Source organism: Spea bombifrons, chromosome 9, assembly GCF_027358695.1.
Source record: "Spea bombifrons isolate aSpeBom1 chromosome 9, aSpeBom1.2.pri, whole genome shotgun sequence".
NCBI classification, from domain to species: Eukaryota; Metazoa; Chordata; class Amphibia; order Anura; family Pelobatidae; genus Spea; species Spea bombifrons.
Window position 1 is genome coordinate 1,674,356 of NC_071095.1, and position 21,328 is coordinate 1,695,683.

At 45.4% G+C, this 21,328-nt stretch overlaps 1 protein-coding gene across 2 annotated transcripts; it reads left to right on the forward strand.

The window, feature by feature from the left end:
- The first annotated feature begins 145 nt into the window (after window positions 1–145).
- On the forward strand, window positions 146–20,325 carry SETD3 (SET domain containing 3, actin histidine methyltransferase). 2 transcript variants are annotated; one of them, XM_053474895.1, is made up of 13 exons: window positions 146–301; window positions 3,308–3,435; window positions 3,894–3,986; window positions 6,165–6,313; window positions 6,999–7,071; window positions 7,226–7,482; window positions 13,862–13,920; window positions 14,499–14,613; window positions 15,479–15,553; window positions 16,233–16,399; window positions 17,821–17,906; window positions 18,702–18,862; window positions 19,825–20,325. In XM_053474895.1, exons 2-13 carry the CDS (start codon window positions 3,321–3,323, stop codon window positions 20,272–20,274), a joined length of 1,800 nt encoding a protein of 599 aa, XP_053330870.1. In that variant the 5' UTR covers window positions 146–301; window positions 3,308–3,320; the 3' UTR covers window positions 20,275–20,325. The 2 variants fall into 2 exon arrangements, with proteins under 2 accessions (XP_053330870.1, XP_053330871.1); XM_053474896.1 differs by having other exon boundaries at window positions 3,312–3,435.
- Window positions 20,326–21,328: the final 1,003 nt, after the last annotated feature.

Genomic DNA, 21,328 nt, shown 5'->3' on the forward strand with positions numbered 1-21,328 from the left:
GGCGCGAGGGAGCACTACGGCACAACCAAGCATGATGGCAAATCATTGCATGTACGCGTGGGAGGTGGGAACACATGAGGGGAGTGACAGGGACGATAGCAAATAACGTGCCAGCGTCTCCCGCCTGCTGCCCAATTGGCGCAGAGTAGCCGTAAGTGGCGAAAGACGTTGGGAGTGCGAGGTTAGACTGTGCTCAGCTTCTCTTCATTTCTGTTAGACGCAGTCGGTTGGTTTCTCCCCCGCCGGTAACGGTTTAGAAGAGCTGGTCTTGCAACAGGGTCGCAGGGGAGGGAGCCGGGAGGTAAGTATCCTCCCCTCCCTCTTCATGGGCCTTTAATTGGCGCTTACGCAGTGTGGCATAGACTGGGCCCCAGGAGCTTGCAGTCTAATTGGGGCGTGTGCCCTGTGTCATGCCTGCACCCGGCTGTCAAACACTAAACCCAGCACATGTCTGTAGTGATTTTATGAGGAGAACCGTTTTCCTTCCTCTTAGCTTTCGGCACCATTTTGCCATCAGGGGCCAGGGCTGGATAACTGGTTGCATGTTTATCGCTACTAGTTGCTATGACCCAAGGCCAAGGATTCTCAACTCCCATCATTCTCAGCTAGCCAAGGGCTCTTATCCCTGTCATTGGCCCCATCTGAACGTTGGGTTCATTAACTAATGGCGGGAGTGGTTTATGCTTCAGCTTCTTGACTTCACTATTCCTTATGAAAAGCCAATGAGCTTCTGCCGTGGAAGGATTTGGCCGATTTTACGTAAAGGGCCCTTAAATCAGCAAGACTGAATTATTCATCGTACATGGCAAGCTCGGCCCGTCCAGGTCTAGTCACTGAAGGGCCAGCTGGAGAGTTGTATTTCCGACTGGCTTTGTTATACGTTAGGAGGGCGGTTGAGCTAGAGTTTCAGAAGGAAGTTGATTGCCCCTGTTTAAATTATACATTATACAGGGCTGGCTCAGTCATTCACGCTGGAGAAATCTGCTGATGTTCACAACTCTACCTTTAATTACAAAATATTACAGGCGATAGATGGGGGGCAGATCGCCGTCTTGGGCGATCAGGCCCCCCCCCCCTGTCCGCTGCCAGTTGGGGGGGTGTCACTGAGACCCCTCTACCAGCCCGTGTACATTATGGACCATGTGCCGGTTCTACGCACAGACAAACGGCGCCAGCATATCCCAGTCCTCGTGTCTTAAAGGCACGCGGCAGCTTTTAATGCAGTGAATGGGGGCTGCCCTGACTCTCCCGACAACTCTCCTCTTAGTGAATAAACTCCAAAGACTAAATTTACTATAGCGTTACCCGTACATACATACATACATACATATATATATATATATATATATGTGTGTGGCTTATGATGATAGGCTTTGCTTTCACATAAGCATAACGTTGCACTGGCTTCATTTGACTGGCCCACTCGGCCCCTCGATGCTGAACACGTGATGACAGGAGGCAGCTACCAGTCCCGCAGAGGCTACTTCACGCCAAATAAATGCGGCTTAATGTTTGACATCTTTAGGGTTTCGAAGCTGTGAACACGCCCGGGAACGACGTTTCACCCCACGCCGCTTTATGGCATTTAATGATGAGAAAAGCTGCTTAGTTGATTTCTCCCCAACACGTACATTTATAGTTCAGGTTCTCTGAGGCGTTCACGTTAACCCTTTGAGTGCAGTTTAAGGTTTTCCCTCCTATCGTAGCGCGTTACGCGGCTTTTGGGTGGACGCCCCGTAGTCAGACTGAGCTGTTTCCCCCAAGGTGATGGCGGGCCGGTAGCCTCCCGGCCTGGCTATAAGCCCAGCTACCCTCATTCCTATAGTTTACTTGGTTTCGTCGCTGTTATTTTTTTGCTACTGAGGAAAATAAAACAATCTGTCCAAATATTTAAACCTTTAGTGTAAACAGATCAGGAGTGTTTGGTAAATCTTGTCAGGTGTCGGAAAACCATAGCAGGGGAAGAGAGGCAATAATCCAAATCTAGAGGGCGACAGGCTTAGATGTAATCTAAAATAGTTTAACTTTACGGATAGTGGTAGGTAAGCGGAGCAGCCTCTCGGTAGAAGTGGTAGTGGCCAATACAGTGAGGGATTTTACTTTGTGTGCATTGAAATCGCCTATATCCTAATCCGCCTATACACAGATAGATTGTTTTGGGGGGTTGAGAATTTGTTCTATAAAGAAATAAAACCCCATTTAGACGCCAATTCTCTCCGTATTTCAGCGTTATATGCTGTGACCGCTCTGTCATATTTAAATTATCCCCTTCATCTGTTTCCATGGAGCTGACGACACAATAATTATCCTTTTCTAAGCTGGAACTATACGGGGTTCTTGTATCTAACGCGAAACGCCTAACGTACAAATTTATATATTCATTCTATAAAAAAAAGCCTTTTTCTTTTTTTTGCGCAGATCCCGAAAATAGTTATTCCTATATTTGTGAATTTCCCAATCCATTGCCCTCTGTCACAACTTTTTAATGCCTGATGTGTTAAAGTCAGCGAGTTTAGACCGGAATAACACGTCGGCTGTGTGATGGTCTATAACATCGGGGTCTTACGGAACGTTTCATCTGCCCTAACTCTTTCAGCAGCGATTTCGCCCCTGACGTTTAGACGCAATGCTCGGTACGGACGCGAAATGTTACGTTGTAAATGAAAAAAATGGTAGTTGAGTCAAAGCTTTTCTTTAAGTGCTTGCCTGCTCCTTAATGTGTGTAATGGGACATTGCTATGGGGTATGGCTCTTAAAGCGGTGCCCTAATGTCCCTGGCAGGATCCCCACCAACAATGTTTAGTAATAACATTAAACTACTTGCCTGCAGGAAAAGCTGCAGCTCCAGAGATGCAGCAGGGTGTATCATCGGTGGTCAGACGCTTGGCTGCAGAACACATCGCCGTGGCGTGGCGCTGGCTAGGGAGTGCGGGGCAAGGGCCAAATTCATACAAGGCGTTATTGGGAAATCCTGCCGTGCATTTGGAAGGGGGCACCATGGAAATGGAATGGAGATGATGGCTGGAGTTTCCCTCTTAATGGTTTAAAATACTTACTAGTTGAATGTGTCAAGAGTTTTTTTGGGTGGGGGGTACAATATACCCAGTCTTTAAAATGACGCAGTGGTCTGCTATAGGTTGCATTTCATTAATTTTATTTATTTTTTGACATTTATTAGAGTATTTTTTGTATGCTTTTACCGTGTTTTTTTCTTATTGTTGAAGCCAGTTGTGTGTGTATGTGGTGAGCGCTGGTGGATTCGTACTGTCTCGTTAGTTACTCGCATTAAAAGCCTGTTTTGTTTCAGCCAGCACTCCGAGATGGGGAAGAAAAGCAGAGTGAAAAGCAGAGTGAAAACGCAGAAGTCGGGGAGCGGAGCCACAGCGCAGGTTTCACCAAAAGAAATGCTGAACCTGGTCAGTGAACTGCTGCAGAGTAAGTGATCCACGGGAAACACTAATCTGTTTTAGCCGATGTTTATTGCAGAGACTTCTGTCTAAACCTGTAGAGTATCGGCAGCATACGGTGCACAAGCTGGAAGCCAGGGCTTAGAATGATGCACTTGATGGCAATCGCTATTAAATTGTTTCTGCCATGTAGGGGTGCAGACATCTCACATGTGTACGTGCAAGACTTCCCTTATAGATAGATGCCTTGTGTTCACATCGCGCAACAATCAGTTCTGAGAAAGGTTTGACAAACCTGATTCATCCAAGCCATATTTTATTAAAAAGCAGGCGTATAAATGGTTTTGGACTACAACTCCCTTCACCACAAAAATAATAAACAATAGTTTCTACCAGGGTCATATATCTGGAAATGTGAATGTTCTGCTTGTTTTCCTATTTAGAATTTTCTTTAATACATATTTTCATACATTGTATTTCCTGTAGAGTGCACCAACCCGAACTCCGTTCCCGGGAGAGAATGGGAGGAATATGTACAGATCAGAGGACTTGTGGACCGAATCCGCAAAAAACAGAAAGGTCGGTGGTTCTTGGGTCTTAGCTGTTTTCAAATCGCCTTCACGCCTTTACTTAAAGGACGTAAAGGTGCTACAACACAAAGGTTTTGATTCCTACCTGTTCTTTGTATCCTAATATTTAAATCCATGCCATATATATATATATATATGACTTAACCTGCAAAGTAAGTATTTCTAATGACGTCCTGCTATGGACCTAACGGTATTATACTTCGCGGAGTTAAAACACAGCGCCCATGTTAAGATACTCCAAGGTGATATTCGGCAAACTGCTTTATACCCACATCCATTAAAGGACTAAAAATAAAAATAGTAAAGCACTTGCTTATCAAACATAGGAATATAGATTATGTGTTGCTGCCGAAGTGACCGCACTTAGAGATTTACAGAAGAATTGGTTAAATTAACACAGGGCTTGACAAATTTGTTGTGAATCTCGGCGCCAGGTAAAAAAGTTAGGAGCCAGGATTTTTTTTAAACCAACAGTTGGTCAGGAGGGATCCGATCATCATCAGCCCACTTACTAAACTCACAGCGTTTGACCTGGAAGCACCCTGGACTTTCAGGTCAGTGCTGTTTGTTTTTTTTTTTTAAATACATTTTTTTCATTTTTTTTAACTCTTTCGATGCTGATGTTCCATTGGAGCACAGCATTGACAGATATTTAGTCCCCAAAAGCTTGTGGGGACAAATGTTAACCCCTGCAATGCCACGAATGTGTCATACACAATTGTGGCATTGAAGGGGTTAACGCTGCACTGTCGCTCTCATGGAGTGATCAGGCAGCAGGGGGGTGTTGAGGCTGGTCTCCACACTCATGGCAGACCAAAGAACCCTCTCACCCTGTCCCTGAAGCTGCCTCTGGCAGCTGGGAAGCAATTGCTGGTCTATAGACCAGCCACTGCAGGGGGGAGTCTATGATGACTGCTGTAGGCTTCTATGCCTACATGAATCATCAAAGGGCTTGTGGGGGCTCGTTTTTTTGCTGTTGCTGGTCTGCCTGGGCTTCCAGGCAGACCACCGGCAGCAGAGCCCCTTACAAAATGGGAGTTAACCCCTAAAACGCCGCGATCGCGGCATTGAAGGGGTTAACACTGCACTGTCGCTCTCAGGGAGCGATCAGGCAGCGGGGGGTGTTGCGGCTGGTCTCCACACTCATGTGGAGACCGAAGAACCCTCTCCCCTGTCCCTGAAGCTGCCTCTGGCAGCTGGGACTCAATTGCTGGTCTATGGACCAGCCACTGCAGGGGGGAGTCTATGATGACTGCTGTAGGCTTCCATACCTACAGGAGTCATCAAAGGGCTTGTGGGGGCTCGTTTTTGCTGTTGCTGGTCTGTCTGAGCTTCCAGGCAGACCACCAGCAGCAAAGCCCCCAAAACGGGAATTAACCCCTAAATGCCGCGATCGCGGCATTGAAGGGGTTAACGCTGCGCTGTCGCTCCCATGGAGCGATCAGGCAGCTGGGGGGTGTTGGGTGAGGTCCCCAGACTTGTGTGGGGACCCAATCAACACACAAACCCCTTCCCTGAGGCTGCCTGTGGCAACTGAAAACACGATTGCTGCTTTTCCAGCAACCGCGTTTTCAGCCTACAGGATCACTCCGTGGGAGTGATCTCAGGCTCGGGGGCGGGCTCTGAGTGGCTGTCTTCTGGGCAGACAGTAGCAGCAGCGCCCCCGTGTGGTGACTCAGCCTCTTACATCCGCAATTTTTTCTGGATGTAAGAGGCTGACAAAACCTAGGCGCCAGGACAAAATTCTCTGTCGCCATGGCGACCTGGCGCCTGGGATTTGTCGAGCCCTGAATTAACATTTAGTCTAAAACAATAATTTGCACTTAACAAAAGCTGTTTTCTGCCTCAAATCAGGACTTTGAACAAACCTCAGAGAAACAAACCGTGTTCACTTTGCGGAACCCGGTTTATGAAAATGTGCCCAGTGAAATATAGCACTGGAAATTATTGGCTATATAAAAAAAAAAAAGTACTTTTCTAATTTACATGAAAGAAAGTCAGTAGAAAATGGAGGGTTACACGGGCAGATTGGGAGAGACTAGGAGAGGTTCTTAATACAGAAAAGTCACTGCATTCAATCTGCTCCAATAAACCTATCCCAGTACAATGTATATATAGAAGATGCTAGTGATTGCTAACTCCTGTGTTCGTTGTTTCATCTTTCCAGGTTTATCTGTTGTATTTGAAGGTAAAAGGGAGGATTATTTTCCAGAACTAATGGAATGGGCCCAAAAGAACGGCTCTTGGACAGATGGCTTTGAATTAGTAGAGTTTCCTGCTGAAGGCTTTGGCTTAAAAGCTACAAAAGCAATAAAGGTAAGAGAAGGTTTGCGATGTAAAGAGGGGCAGCACACATTGGCTGTCTGGTTTTATAACAGCTGGAATCCTCATCCCAAGACATTTATATTTGTATTAGCTTTTCCCCCATGTTTGCGGCCTGCTAAATGTTACCTTAAGATGTATGATGTTTTAACAATCTTTCTATAAGATCTGTAGAAAGGGCTAAAAAGGTAACCTTCTGCTTGTATGTTAAAGGAAGCCTTGGTAGACTGACTACCTTGCACATTCAATCATTCATTCATTCATTCATTCACTCACATAAAACACCTCACACCTTTCACACATCACTTCTATCACACAAATCACATAACTCTTACCACACCCATCACACGAGACAACTCACTCAATCGCACTCACTCCCCATCTCTGGCCATCACTGTGTATTAGGATCTGTAAAGCTTTGCTATTCCGCACACACGTGATGTAATACATAGAGGAGAAACAACAGGACTTTATTTCTAGGCAACTGTAGGATTTTAATAAACTCTTAAACAGTTTTTTTTAAGAGACAGGTAGCACTAAGGATAACAATAATATAGTAGATACTCTTCTCTACATGATGCAGCCCCTTTTTAAACTGGGACTGTCTCCTGTTGCTTTCTTTGTCCGTGTGTGAGAATTCCTCTGGAAGAAGTTGAGTTTATGTTCCCTTCTTTCCCAGGCTGAAGAGTTATTTCTTTGGGTCCCCAGGAAAGTACTGATGACTGTTGAATCTGCTAAAAACTCAGTGTTGGGTAAGGCTCCTCAGATTTATTTCTTTAACCTTTCTGTGTCAAGAGTAATTAAAGCGTACCCAAAAAGTGAAAGTAATATTAACATTTTAATATTTTCCAGCATGGTTAAATGGCTATGGTTGCTCCTTAACACCGTTTAATTTTGTGTGTGTAGGTTCCCTTTATTCTCAAGACCGGATTTTGCAGGCCATGGGAAATATCACTTTGGCTTTCCACCTCCTTTGTGAGCGAGCCGACCCCAATTCCTTCTGGCTTCCTTACATTAAAACCCTCCCCAGCGAGTATGACACCCCTTTGTACTTCGAGGAAGACGAAGTTCAGCATCTCCAGTCGACCCAAGCCATACACGACGTATTCAGTCAGTATAAGAACACAGCCCGCCAGTATGCCTACTTCTACAAGGTCATTCAGGTATGTTGAGATCGACTATTGTACGGCAGAAACCTTATACAAATCAAGAGAATCGGGTTCTGAAATTGGTATAACCCATCGCACTTCACATACTGGATATTCTAATCACACGATCGGCACAATATTCAAAGTGCCTTCAGAAAATAACCCAAAATTTTTATTTGATGGGAAGGCGAAACACCTTCGGTACTCCGATGCTGAATATATGATGGTTAATCTAGTAGTGTCACACCCCAGTCTCCGGGACACTGGTTTTGTATAATAATTCTTACTATTTATATCTTAGGATCATATCTAATAAACCGGAAGTTTACTTTGAGTTGAAAATTTCATCTCACTGCATTAGTTACAACTCTGGAGAGCCTTGTAAAAAAAATATCTACTAACTTATATATATATATGTATATGTATATATACACTATACTTTCACCCGAAAGGTCAGCTTCTAATCTTTTTGTTGAATAGCAAACACACTATATACATTATGTGTGTATAGACAGTGTGTGTGTGCATATATATTAGTCCTCTCTAGCAATGCTCTGTGAGATATTGGCACCAGCGGCCAGGTCATTCTAACACTATGGAGCAATGCTCTATGCCTACAGTCGTATATATTGTATGGCGTAGTCCTCCATGCTTCTCTTACGAGGCTTGCTCAGCAGGCCCTTCATAATCCAGTTAAATAAGTGAGATATGTTTCAAGAACCTTTCAATTATTAAAGTGCCAGTAACCTTTAAAAAAATAAAAAAAATAATTTGGGCTTTTTCAAAAGGGGAGAGGATCTTAATTAGATCCACTCTGCGAGCCAAAGCGAGCCGCCCTCGCTGCAGGGACAGAGCGAGATGATCAGCCCCCCGATCTCAGCTGGGTAGTGAACTAATGATGTCAGCGTGGGTATGCGGCCCCTCGGCTGACAGTCGGACGGCTACAGAAAATGGGCTGTGTCTGAGAATATGCACCTCGTTACTTTAAACGATTAAAAATATGCTGTATCTTTTAGTGTGCTTTATACAGGGCCGGCCCAACCCTTTATATAGTCCAGCATATGGTTAATTTGCTTGATCAAATGTTATATGTTGGAATCCTTAAACTATACCAGCGTTAATTTAACTAACAGTTTTCTGACGCGTACTTATTTCGGGGAGGTTGCCCCTCGTATACACGCAGCCACGTATGTGTTATCCCGCCATGCGCCCCTCTCTCTCCGTGTCGGTGATTTTGACCGCTGCGTTCGGTTTTAATTTGCAATGAGCTGCATTATGTGAATGTGACAGCCTGTGGTCTGGAGAGGTTAGACCGTCCTGCTCCAGACGCTGTTCTCCTCTAAACAGTCAGCCGGCTCTGGGCTTTGTTTTCTCCACTTGCCCATAAATGGCCGTATTCAGCGAGGAGAGAGCGCCGACAAACCCTCAACGGGATGTCAACTGCCCTGACGCGGCGTTTATCCTTCACCTGCTGTTCCGAAGCTCGAGGCCAGAGCTCGAGGCGATGAGAAAAAACATGTGCAAAACGGCACCGAGAAATCAAACTCACGGCTCGGGGGGGGGGCAACTGCCTGACTTCAGCGTTAGGGAGTATATTCACTTCACTTCCAAAACCAGCGTGGGCTAATTCTAGGCTCCTATCGACAAGTTATTGTGGGCGATGCGTTAGAGGAACAGTAAAGAAGGGTTTCTTCTTGAAATGCTATTCGGAGCTCCTTGGCGGCTTGGTGACCGGCTACCTTGTGGGCAAATGTGGAGTGGGTGAAGGTCCCGACAGCTGGTAGACTAAACAAGGTAACAAAAAAGTTATCGATGAGAATAGCTGCCAACATAGACCACGATGGCCAGAAAAGGAACAGAACATCCCGCTTGGGGAGTGCGTGTTGTGGTATTCAGTCACGTCATCAACAAGCGTTCACTCCAATTAACGTAGGCCGAGGAACAACATGACCAGCCGTTCCCAGGGATGGCTGATTTATCATTCTGTGGCACCGAGATCGGGCGACCGCCTGCAATCATAAGCTGCTTCCGTTGTCTCCTCATCGCGGTGACGTTTGGCTGGACGTTGGTGGTAAACGGGCGTTTTCCTCTTATATACGTCTGTTTCCGAGCCATCGATTAGTCTAAGAAGAATTAAGTGCTTTATGTAAATGGAAGACTTTGCAGTGTTTCTGCTAGATGGAAAATATACCCCTATGCGCTATATAATAATAGAGATTATAACGGTAAGTCTGCCCCTCCAAACTAACCATTTTCCGACAGTAGCGGCCTGTTCTCTGGTGTCTGTAGTATTGAGGACGTGAATGAAGGCGATTGAGTCCACCATGTCTTCGTTTGATACCCGATTCCGCCGCGTGTCCATAACTCCATACTGCGCTCGTCGTATATTCAGATTTATTCAGCTGTCATACCTTAAGTCATTTAAAATAAATTATATTTATGTATTTCTGTGTAACATAAGGACGTGGCTTGCGTCATTTTGATGTAAATGCAAGCACTTATTGTAATCAATATTTCTACGTTAAAGAAAGGGATCTGGGTGGCTGCAGCGCCCTGTGATACCCTCATACCCTGCAGACATTCTGAGTGGCTCCAAAAGAGGGACATCAGGGGAGGAAAGAGGGACTACCCACTTAAACAGGGACTCTTGGCCTGTATACAAGACTCGGCTATGGCAGATCAATAGGTATAGACATGCTGTATCCCAATAGTCAGTATTATTTACGCACGTACAGTCTTTACAATCTTAAAACGTTTATCAAGAACCGCTCGCGTTCTAGATCACGAGGATGGAATATGCTGCTTTATCTACTCCAGGGGGTCCACCGCAAGGCCTCGGGGGTCATAAATCTTTAAGTGATTTTAAAAACCGTTTTGATTAAGCTGCTGGCGCTCGTGCTGGATATCCAGAGAATCTGTCCTGGAGCTGGACACCCCTGGTCTAGACTCTCCCGTTCCTGGATATAATGGACGGCACCCCAGGCATGGCGTATCTGTGAGAGTTCTAGGTAGTCATCAGAACGGTACGCCGGATTCCTCCCCGCTCCGGAACAGAGCGTTTCCTCGGCCTGTCCGTTTATATCCGGAAAAGCTCTTGTGGGTTTTAATGCCCGTTGTGCTTCCTTGTTTTTGAACTTGAGGAATTTCTGTAACTCCCTTCCCAGCTGATCGAGTCTTCTGGCTTCCGACAAGATTGGGAGCTGCGTTGAGAAGTACGTTCTAGACTTTAGGCGCCGGTGGAAAGTTTGTGTTCATTTTTGGGGGAAATAATTTTCTTCGTCCAACCTTTTCATTTTGGGAAATCCCATTCGTCCGTCCTGGTTGCCATGGAATCCAGAAATAAACGCATAGAAAAAGTTGAATTAAAATGGTGAGATTCTCCTTCTTAGTGCAGATAAAGTGGCGGCCGCGGCGGCCAACAAACGAATAAAGTATTTTTGTTTGTTTTTCGGCAAATGTTGCATTTGTTCGTTCGTTTTTCGGACAAAACTGTAAAATTCAGCCCGAAGACGCATTTGTATGAAAATGAATGCGCGAGTCTAGCGTGTTCTATGTATGGACGGGCCGTGGCGTATACGTGCCAGGCGTTGAGCGTCATATGATGTGGGGTCGCATCTGATCTGTTCATTAAAAAAAAAAAACACACAATGTTAAAGCTGCATAAAATATACATAAGATATGACTTAAAAATAAAGGAGCAAAGATTTAATGCGAGACCTTTGGAATTTAAAGCACAATAAATGAACATGGTCAGAAAATATTATTTTTTTCATTTACGGGAGTGTTTTGGGTGGAAATAATTTAGGCGATTTGGTCGTCTAACAAAATCAAAGGCATGATTTATTGTTAAAATATAGAGGTTATTGGAGCAGCACTGTTGTCACCTTTATATTTCTTTACTGGTTGTACAGCGCCGTGGCATATGATTGCGCTCCATGAATCGATACCCAGCCATGTAGCATCGCGCGGTACGTCGCGGTCTGCAGACGCGGCTCCGAGATGTGTGTTTTTTCTGTTTACGAGACGTAAATTCATCCATTTAATATGCCGATTGCGGAGAAGCGGGGGAGCCGGTCTCTGCGTGCCGCAGACGGCTCGTGTTTACCAAATTACTCTCCGACGTTGTAGAGGTGCTCTCATTTAATAAAAAATGGATTTATCATCTCATAAACCTTTCAGCTGCGGCTCCCAAACCCAGTCTTGAGATGTTACTTGAGTGCGTCTGGCGACAGCGCAAGTAATAAAAATAAATAAATAAAAAAACATTAAAAAAAAAAAAAAAACTACATCAAATCTCCATGAGCTCTGAGGGCCGGTGGATTTTTGCAATACATTTTACCCCCATTGGCACTGAAAGGGTAAATGCTTTTCCCACTAGAAATCGGCAATATTGGGTCAGTATAGTTTTATCAAGCGGTTTCTAGGAGTAGGATTTTAATTAGATTAATAATGGCTAAAAGTCTTATTTAAAAAAAAAATAGTATTAAAAAGATTTTGTATGGAAAACGCTTGTGTAAGTTATAATTTTAACTTGGCGTTACCACATTTTGCAAAGCTCTACATATTGTATTCTGCAACTCACTGTCCAGTCGTCATTGTTCCAGTCCTGCTACAGAATTAAAGTGACCGATATACACTTAAAGGGACAGAAGCCTAAAAACCTGGGACTTCACCGGGGTGTGAATTTAATTGAAAAAATGTTTTTCACCTGGTGAAAACACGTGTCGACCTTTTACATGTGAACATTTTTATGCGCTCTGAGTGAAACAGACGTGGTTTGATTCTGTTATGTGTCCATAGGCTGTTTTTACTTGTGTCAATGTGTCACCGTGATAAATAAGTGGATTACGGTGCTGTTGCTGTAATATAGCGCATTGACGATATTATCCCACTAGAGGGCGCTAGAACACCACAAATGTGTAATTCCAATCTATTTCACCCCTTTTCCTACTGATTACTCCAGCCCTGCTTGTGAAAATCTTGATTGATTTAAATGTAAAAAATAAAATTACATCCTATCTTTTCCCTTTTCTATAAGTTTTGGGGTCGCTCCGCTGTTTTCATGGAAAACAAGGACATTTCTAGCTGAAACATAATTACAAAAAGGGTTTTCTACTCTCACAAAGGTCGTGGCGTATTGTATGTATTTAAATATACACACCCAAGAGATCGTAGTCTAAATCTGGCTCGTCGGGCTCAGACGGAAATGCAATATTTCCTTCTTGATGCGGTGGTGGATAAGCGAGAGAGCCTCCCAGCAGAAATGGTACACGTTAATATAGCGATGGGTCTTATCTGCTGTCAGTGTTCCTGTGGGTTATGTATATGTTTAAATTGAAATAACGTGGGCTTTGTCTGGGGTTTAAATGGCCATCGAGCTGTAATTGTTTATCAGTGAATGCAGAGCCAATGCACCCCCCACCTCGTACTGTCTAAGGCAGCCATTTTTAACCCCCTTACCAATTGACCAACATCCAAACCAGTTCTACCTGCCAATGCCGGCAGATTCGACCCATCTAGTCTGCCTATGCATGCATGTTTATATTCCCCTCTGCTGCTTCTGCTGGGAGTCTGTTCCACTTACCTTCCACACTCTCTCTAAAGTTAGGTAAATGCAAATACAAGGTACGATAATTTACAGATAATAACCAGGCTCTCAGTAATACTTTAAGTAATGTGGGAAGGAACAGGGGGGGAATCCGCCGAGATCTCCCACCCAATTGGCAGCCCTTGCAGGGTATAATTTCCCTTTAAATGGCGCACAGAGCCCAGGCTTTTGTTTTCTAATTGATTTATAGTTTGAGCCACTTCTGCCTCGTCCCCTACTGTCCTGCGCTCGGTGCCAGCGAGTACATTACAGTGAGTGATAAATCACCTTCCACTCAGATGCAAAGCCTCCCGCGGCGAGCGGAGGCGTCCGGGCACCCTCGCGTCCGCCCTCCATCACGTGTGCATAGCCATTGGCACCGAGAGGGTTAAGTCATTAACCCCCGGCGATACTCAGAACGACAGCGAACAAGATAGCCCTAAACACGGAGGGTGGCCGCTAAACGGTGCCGATCCACCGCCGCCGAGCGATCGCCAGGCGTTCCGATCGTTTAGCGCGGTTCGCTGCCTAATTAATTCCAGACGTGTGTAAATGATGGCTGCCCCTCATTATATCGCGAAAGCCCCCGATGCCTGCAGCCCCCAGCCTCAGACTGCGAAGACACAGATTAATGGCAGCTGCTGGGCACCGCAAATTAAAGTGACGGTGATGGATGGGAGCGGAACGACGCGATGATCCCCGCGTAACGTTTTCGGGGGCCCCCCTGCTTCGTTTGGCCCCTTGTTAGGATTTACTCGGAAGTGAAATGTTTTCTGATGTTTATTCTCTTCTCTCTTCCCTCCACAGACGCACCCCAGCGCTGCGAAGCTCCCACTGAAGGATTCCTTCACTTTTGACGATTACAGGTTGGACCAGATTTTGTGTTTCCTAAATTTCTATATTAAGCGCATTTCCCACCCAGAAACATCTCCGCCATAACAATATCCGGCCCCCGCCAGCAGTCTCTGAACCATCTCCGCCATAACAGTATCCGGCCCCCGCCTGCAGTCTCTGAACCATCTCCGCCATAACAATATCCGGCCCCCGCCAGCAGTCTCTGAACCATCTCCGCCATAACAGTATCCGGCCCCCGCCTGCAGTCTCTGAACCATCTCCGCCATAACAATATCCGGCCCCCGCCTGCAGTCTCTGAACCATCTCTGCCATAACAATATCCGGCCCCCGCCTGCAGTCTCTGAACCATCTCCGCCATAACAGTATCCGGCCCCCGCTTGCAGTCTCTGAACCATCTCCGACATAACAATATCCGCCCCCCGCCTGCAGTCTCTGAACCATCTCCGCCATAATAGCGTATGGCCCCCGCTCGCCGTCTCTGAACCATCTCCGCTATAATGGTATCCAGCCCCTGCTCGCAGTCTCTGAACCATCTCCGCCATCATGGAATCAGGAATGTTTTTTTGGATTTCCGTGTCTTTTGTCCTAGGTGGGCCGTCTCTTCCGTCATGACGCGGCAGAATCAGATCCCGACGGAGGACGGCAGTCGGGTCACCTTGGCTTTGATCCCGCTCTGGGATATGTGCAATCACACCAACGGCTTGGTAAGTGCCGGGCGTTCGGAATAAGCGAGCGCCCCCTTACCTGCCCTATTTACCTTTATGGAGTGTATTCATGCCTTTAAAATAGTAACCCGTCCCACCCCACCCTCACATATCATATCTGTAAATCCACAGGCGGCATTCAGAGGGTTAACACTCGGTCCCCTTACTTCTCCCCATTGTGAATTGTCTTTTGACACAGAATTGAGGCAGCTTTTGGACTCTTCTTGTGTTCTTTAATCAAAATGTGTTAATTACAAGGTTCTCAGCCTGGCATTTAAATCCCCCGAGGCTTTCTCGCGGCCCCCGCAGGGTTGCGGAGAAGTCAAAAGGCTATTTTTATTTTATTAATATATAATATGGCGAATAACGTGTGTGTGTATATATGTATATATATATAATTACTTCTAGCAGGGAAGGAACGTAGATTACACGCGTGACTCACGGCCGCCCACCACATCGCTCCACGCGGTCACCTGAACCGGGTTTCGCACAATACCCAAACCGCGCAGAATCCATTCCGCGTCTAACAGGCATCACTTGCCCACCATGCGGACTTTGCCGAGCGATAGAATACCGCGACGGGAATAGATTGTATCGCCAGCTCTCCTTTTCTCGCTGATTTGATATCGGCGTTTCAGAGAGATGGGGGGGCAGCTGCTGAATGGGGTACGGTTCGGCTGCTCTCACGTCCCGGGTACTTGTTATCTCCGGTGGGTTTCATAAAATATTGAGCTGGAAACCTGTCGCGTCGGGTAGAACAGACCCGCTTGTTCAACGAGTTTCATGAATGTTTTATGATTTTGCTTCAGGTAAAAGCGTTGAGATCTTTATTTATTGCTCCTTTTTTTTTCTTCTCCCCTGTTAGATAACTACAGGTTATAATTTAGAGGATGACCGATGTGAGTGCGTGGCGCTGCAGGACTTTAAAGAAGGCGAACAGGTAAGAGCCGCTGCGACACTTACTGACGACGTATTGCTGACCGGGCGCACGCTGTTCATGTATTGGCTGTGTGTAATTTATTATATCTTATATATGTGTGTGTGTGTGTATATATATGTCTAATATATATATATATATATATATATATATATATATATATATATATATATATTCTTTATCTGCCTGTTGAATAGGGCGTTTTAAAGGGAGTAGCAGGGCGTGCAAACAGTTAAAGTAAAGTGGGATTATTTTCTGTGCCCGCAGGAGAGAAGCCGTTTCCGAGCGCATGTATAAGTTTAATGGTTTTGATGTGTTGTGGGACGCGCGTGAGGGTTGATCCTGTGTTCCAGGGTCATTATTTACACATCTAGCAGGCTTGCCCACTTGGCACGCCGCGCAGACATCTCGCTGGCCGCCGTTTCCCTTGCAGGGGTAGCCATGTACGGAATAAAAAAAACGGCCGAGCGGTAATGCGTAAACGGCACAATCATTTTTATGGGGTGGGAGGCAGATAATTGTTATTTTGCTATCACAGTTGGATAAACAGAGCTGCGGGGAGTTCTAATTCCATTCCAGAGAACACGAGAGAGACCATTTTTAGTGGAAGGCTTTAGCCCTTTTTCGTACGGTTGTTTATTTAACGTTAATTTGGACGGCATCTCCTCTTCCCCTTCCGCAGATCTACATATTTTATGGCACTCGTTCAAACGCTGAGTTTGTGATCCACAACGGCTTCTTCTTTGAAAATAACTCGCACGACCGAGTGAAAATAAAGCTGGGCGTCAGTAAGAGCGACAGGCTGTATGCCATGAAGGCCGAAGTCCTCGCCCGGGCTGGCATCCCCCCGTAAGTGTCACATACTGAGGCTTTTTAATAAAAAATTGGCAGCAGCCGGGGTCTTATTGGAGCTGTCGGCACAAGTGATCAAAAAAAAAAAAAACACGTTTCCTTGTTTTGAAGAGGCTATTAACTTGTGAAAATTATTTTTTGGGTGGAAAGTTGAAAAATACTCCTGTGGGAGGTAACAAACTGGAAGGGGGAGAGAAACCAATAACTTCCACCCGCAGACCACCAGAAACATAAAACAAAACCCTTAAAAAGTTGAGAAGTTTCGTGCTTTATGATTTCATTTTCTTACATGGGCGAAACGTTCTGCTCGTTTTCTATTTCTGGCCGTCGGAGGACTGGCGGTTATACGAACCCTTAATCCAACACGAGAAGACCTCGAGAGTCTAAGACGAGTCCAAGGATTGAGATCGGATTTGGTTACTAAATGCTGTCAAATTCTATGTTTTTATGTTTCTAGCCCTGGCTGAGGCTCCATTCACGTAAAAACATTACAGGCGAGTCTGCTTTCCAAACCGTGCGTTCTTTGGCTCTGTAGGTGGACAGGTAACCCCGAGGCTGCGTCCCGAATATGCTGTGGGGTACTTGCCCACATTGTATTTAGCCATGTGCTTCTGCCCCTCCATCCATAAAGCCGGTTGCTTCTTATGCCCCCTCACTGTATCAACAATAACTAAATAAAAGGAAGTCTTCCAGGATCCGAGCAGAGCGTGTGCGACCACAAAAACCCACCCCCCCCGCTGATATCAGTCATCCGCGCTGCGCTTCGGCCCGCTTAGATCCTTCTTGTGCCGAGCTCCGCTCATCCATCAAGCTCCACGGTGTGCGTGTAGATCGTGTCTGGAGGAACGTTACACGCTGTGATATCCCGCTCTGTGATAGAGGAGGGACAGGCTCCGTAACACCAGCTCGCGATACCATCGAGACACGAACGTTCCCGCAGATAACGGCTTCAACGGAAACGCCAACGGAATCCTTTATTCTCCGCACCGGGGTTACTTAGCAAAGTTAACAGCTTAAGCTTTCCGTTATATCGTAGCTGCTGCTAACGTCGGGTAACACGTCTGCATGCAGATCTACGTTTTCTGTGGCTGTATCATGTTTGCCATATCTCCCAGGTGTCCCTCTTTTGATAGAGCAGTCCCTTCTTGGGTTCCAGATCACTCCATCCTGCTTCCTCCTCTAATTCCTAATTTATGAGGAAAAAATAAAATAGTAGATCCACCAAGGTTTATTTGCGTACTAGAGAGCGCCAATAAAGTTTTTATCTAAGTGGAAGAGAAGAAATAGCAATATAAAACTATGTTTGTAAGAGTGTCTATAATCCAGTGTACCCGAATATGTTTGTTGTCACGTTTTTTCTCCTTTTATATCACGTTTTAGCCCCCGGGGTAATTTTCCAATGGCTTTTATCTTTCTAGATCCAACGTGTTTGCCCTGCATATCACGGAGCCTCCGATCTCGGCCCAGCTCTTGGCCTTCCTTCGGGTCTTCTGTATGAGTGAGGGTAAGTATGCTGGTTCTGTAGAGTCGGCTAATGTTGGCACGGACCAGGCAAAAGATGGCGATTAATCTATATTTTAGTATGTGCCGATAATACTATTCACCCGTACACAGTGGTTGGGGTCCATGTTTTCATGGCCCCAAAGTACTCTTCCCTAGAGCGGCGTTGAGGATTGAACCTTCCTGGCATCCATCTCTCGCAATGGGGCACGAATGTGGCATCAGTCTAAATAGCGGCTAAGCCATGTGACCCCCGACAATTATTCAGGGTAAGGGACTCGTAGAAAGTTTGCTGGTCATTCAGACACCAGAGATATTTGTAGGAGGTAACTTTCCACCTACACATTGTGCCAGGCAAACGTATAATCAATAACTCATTTTAAAGATCATGCTCTCCTTCCGTGGGGTAAATACTACATATCAGGCTGCCATGATCCTCTGAGCACCTGCGCTGCTTTAATGACCACAAGATATACTGCTTCTACCCAACAATGATCTCCAGCCTGGTCGAGTTTGAGTTACCGGAGGAGAAGTTGATCGACGTTGGCCCTCAAGCTTCTCCAACAATGCAGGTTGTTTTCTGTTCACGTGGGCAGGGGGGTCCTAGGGCAGCCCTGAGCAGACCCACCAGGGTTCATCTGAGGAGATCCTGAACCGCGTTAGGAACAATTATCAATTATATTTAAAGGGGATGCGTTTTGCTGCAGCCGTCTCAGGGTTTATTGCATGTAAATGCTTTTTCTCCATGCGCCGTTTGTTGGGTTGCAGGGTCCCTCATGCTGTTTGGAATCTTTTGCAGATGAATTGAAAGAACATCTGATAGGAGACCACGCCATCGATAAAATCTTCACCCTTGGGAATGCCGACTTTCCAGTGAGCTGGGATAATGAGATCAAGCTGTGGACGTTCCTCGAAGCCAGGGCTTCTCTCCTCTTAAAAACATATAAAACCACAGTAGAGGTAATACTTTATGCATGGTTTGGGTCCCAGTCATGTTTCTCTTCTATTACCGTGTCTGTTTTTTTTTTTTTTTTTTGTTAGGGCAACTGGGCCCATCTAATCAGCCCTTGGCTTATAGTCGGGATAGTCATATGCGTATCCCATGCGTGTTTAATAAGGGATACATTTATTTCAATCGTTTCCCGTAATAATTCCAACACCAGGCGTCAGAACCTGGGTGAAAACCAGGAATCCTAACCGCCAGACCACGTGCAACATCCTCCAAAGTGTATTTGTCCTTGGGTAACAGAGTCGGGGATGAAGTAGCGCCTTTGGTGGCTGCTACACTGTTTTAGACAATGTTACAAATATCCTTTAAACTAGCAGTTTCCTGCACAATTTCTAATTCAAAAGACCAATTGAATTTTATGTTCTGCAAGGATATCCATCTTTTATCGGGGCATCACCCCAAAAAATCAAGAGAGGTCAATGTGGAATGAGGTAGCCAATAAGTACAGTATCTTTAAACACCCTTAGCCTGCGCAGTTGTCCACCCATTAACCCCAAGGCTTTGCTTGTCTGCTTTTATATATAAGATATATATATATATATATATATATAGCTCTCGGAATAAATGTACTGCTAATTGTAATATCCATAAGAATCATAGATTTCATCATATTGACCAAAGAGGAAACGGAGCCTTTTGTTGAAGTTGATTCTTTTTATTGGGCTGACATAGAAGAAGATATAAAGCTACAGAAGATTTCAGGACCACAAGGTCTCGTCTTCCCATGGAATGGCCGGTTATTTTATGCAGTCGTTGCCGGGTTTCACTCGTGTATTTTATATTGTGGCTATTGTTCCATCGTATGAGGTATACCATGTTTTTCTTTGTTGGCCCAATAAAAGGTATCGGCTTCCATTAATATTGTAATACTGGGGACAAATGGCAATTTCTCAAATCTGTCCGTTATTTCCAGGATGATAAATATATTTTGAAGCAGGGAGACTTGACATTTCATTCCTCGATGGCCATCAAGCTGCGTCTGGTGGAGAAGGAGATTTTAGAAAAAGCCGTAAAAAGTGCGTCTGACAATCGGAAGCTGTTTACTAAGAACTCTGAGGAAGGAATTCCGCTCCCAAAATACGAGGAGAGCAACATTGCGTTTCTCGAGAACAGCGATTCCAAACTCCCTCTGGTGCTGCGGAATCTGGAGGAGGGGGACGCGGGTCAAGGGGATCTGAAGATCCAAGAAGCCCTCGCCATCTCCGAGATCACCGAGAACGGTTTAGTGAACGGAAAGGACTCTCTACCCAACGGGACCAAACCCGAGAACGAGAACGTCCTCGCGGGAAGAAACGCCACGCAAAACGAGAACGCCAAAGATTTTCCTTCAGAAAGTACCGAAGAGGCAAAAGTGCAATTGTGAAAATAAGCAGGACTTTCAAAAAGAGATTAAAACAGAAGTTTATGAAACCGCGCGCTGGCGTCAGTGTATTTCCTTGTTAACTTTTCTGCAGAAAGAAAAATGTTGCTGCTTTTATGACTTTTGTTTTTATTTTTTTTATTTTTTTTAGTTCACTTACAATGTAAAACGTTTCTGTTTCGGAGAGGCTGGCTCGACACACACAGAAAAAAGAAGCTAAAGCCCCCCTTAAAATCCAAAATGGATTATTTTTTTCTGGTTTGTTTACAATGATGGGCCATTTGTGAGCTCTTTAGATTTAGTAATCTTTCTGGTTTTACCCGCGGCGGCTTTTGTTTTTGGCCCTTTTAGGTCAAAAGAGAACTAGACGGCACAACGGCAATTTTGTTACGTTTTATTTTTCAGATGAAAAACACACAGTAGCTGGTATGTTTGCAGGCGTTTCTTTTAGAGGTCGGCCTTTTCTCGTTTTAACGCGGAACCCTTTATTGAAGGCAAAGGTAATATATACGTGCAAATATTTTGAGAGGGTCTACAACAAGGGGTGTCCAACCGGCGGCCCTCCAACTGCTGCAGGACTACATCTCCCATAATGCTCTTTCAGCGAAGGGGCTGGCTGAGGAGGATGGGAGATGTAGTCCTGCAGCAGCTGGAGGGCCGCCGGTTGGACAACCCTTGGTCTACACCATTACCATTGTTTCGTAGGCAGCGCCGGTCACTGGGAGTTCGGAGGCTTACGGGTCCGCACTAAAGCTTTAGCCGCATCAGTATTGGGGGGCTTAGCAGCGTTTTACACAAAAACCTCCGAAACCATAGGCATTATTAAAACTGTTTTCAAAAAAGGTTGCTCCTCGTGTTCTTTAGATAGAACGAAAGGTATACTTTTTTTTTTTTTTTTTTTATTCCTCATTAAAAGAAACGTAAATTATCTTGTTGTCGTGTTCTGATTGCTTTGCTCCTCGTCGGTTCTCCGATAACTCTTCACCGGACTGGCTACACCGGTGGGCTGCTGCCGACATGGCTCCATACTTACCCCGATCAGCTCCAGCAGCCACCG

What these genes read in the sequence shown, in the direction of transcription:
- SETD3 (XM_053474895.1), top strand. Translation starts at nt 3,321, where the DNA reads ATGGGGAAGAAAAGCAGAGTGAAAAGCAGAGTGAAAACGCAGAAGTCG. An exon ending in TGCTAAAAACTCAGTGTTGG is followed by an intron (nt 7,072 to 7,225) that starts GTAAGGCTCCTC and finishes TTGTGTGTGTAG; the next exon opens with GTTCCCTTTATTCTCAAGAC. An exon ending in CATATAAAACCACAGTAGAG is followed by an intron (nt 18,863 to 19,824) that starts GTAATACTTTAT and finishes CGTTATTTCCAG; the next exon opens with GATGATAAATATATTTTGAA.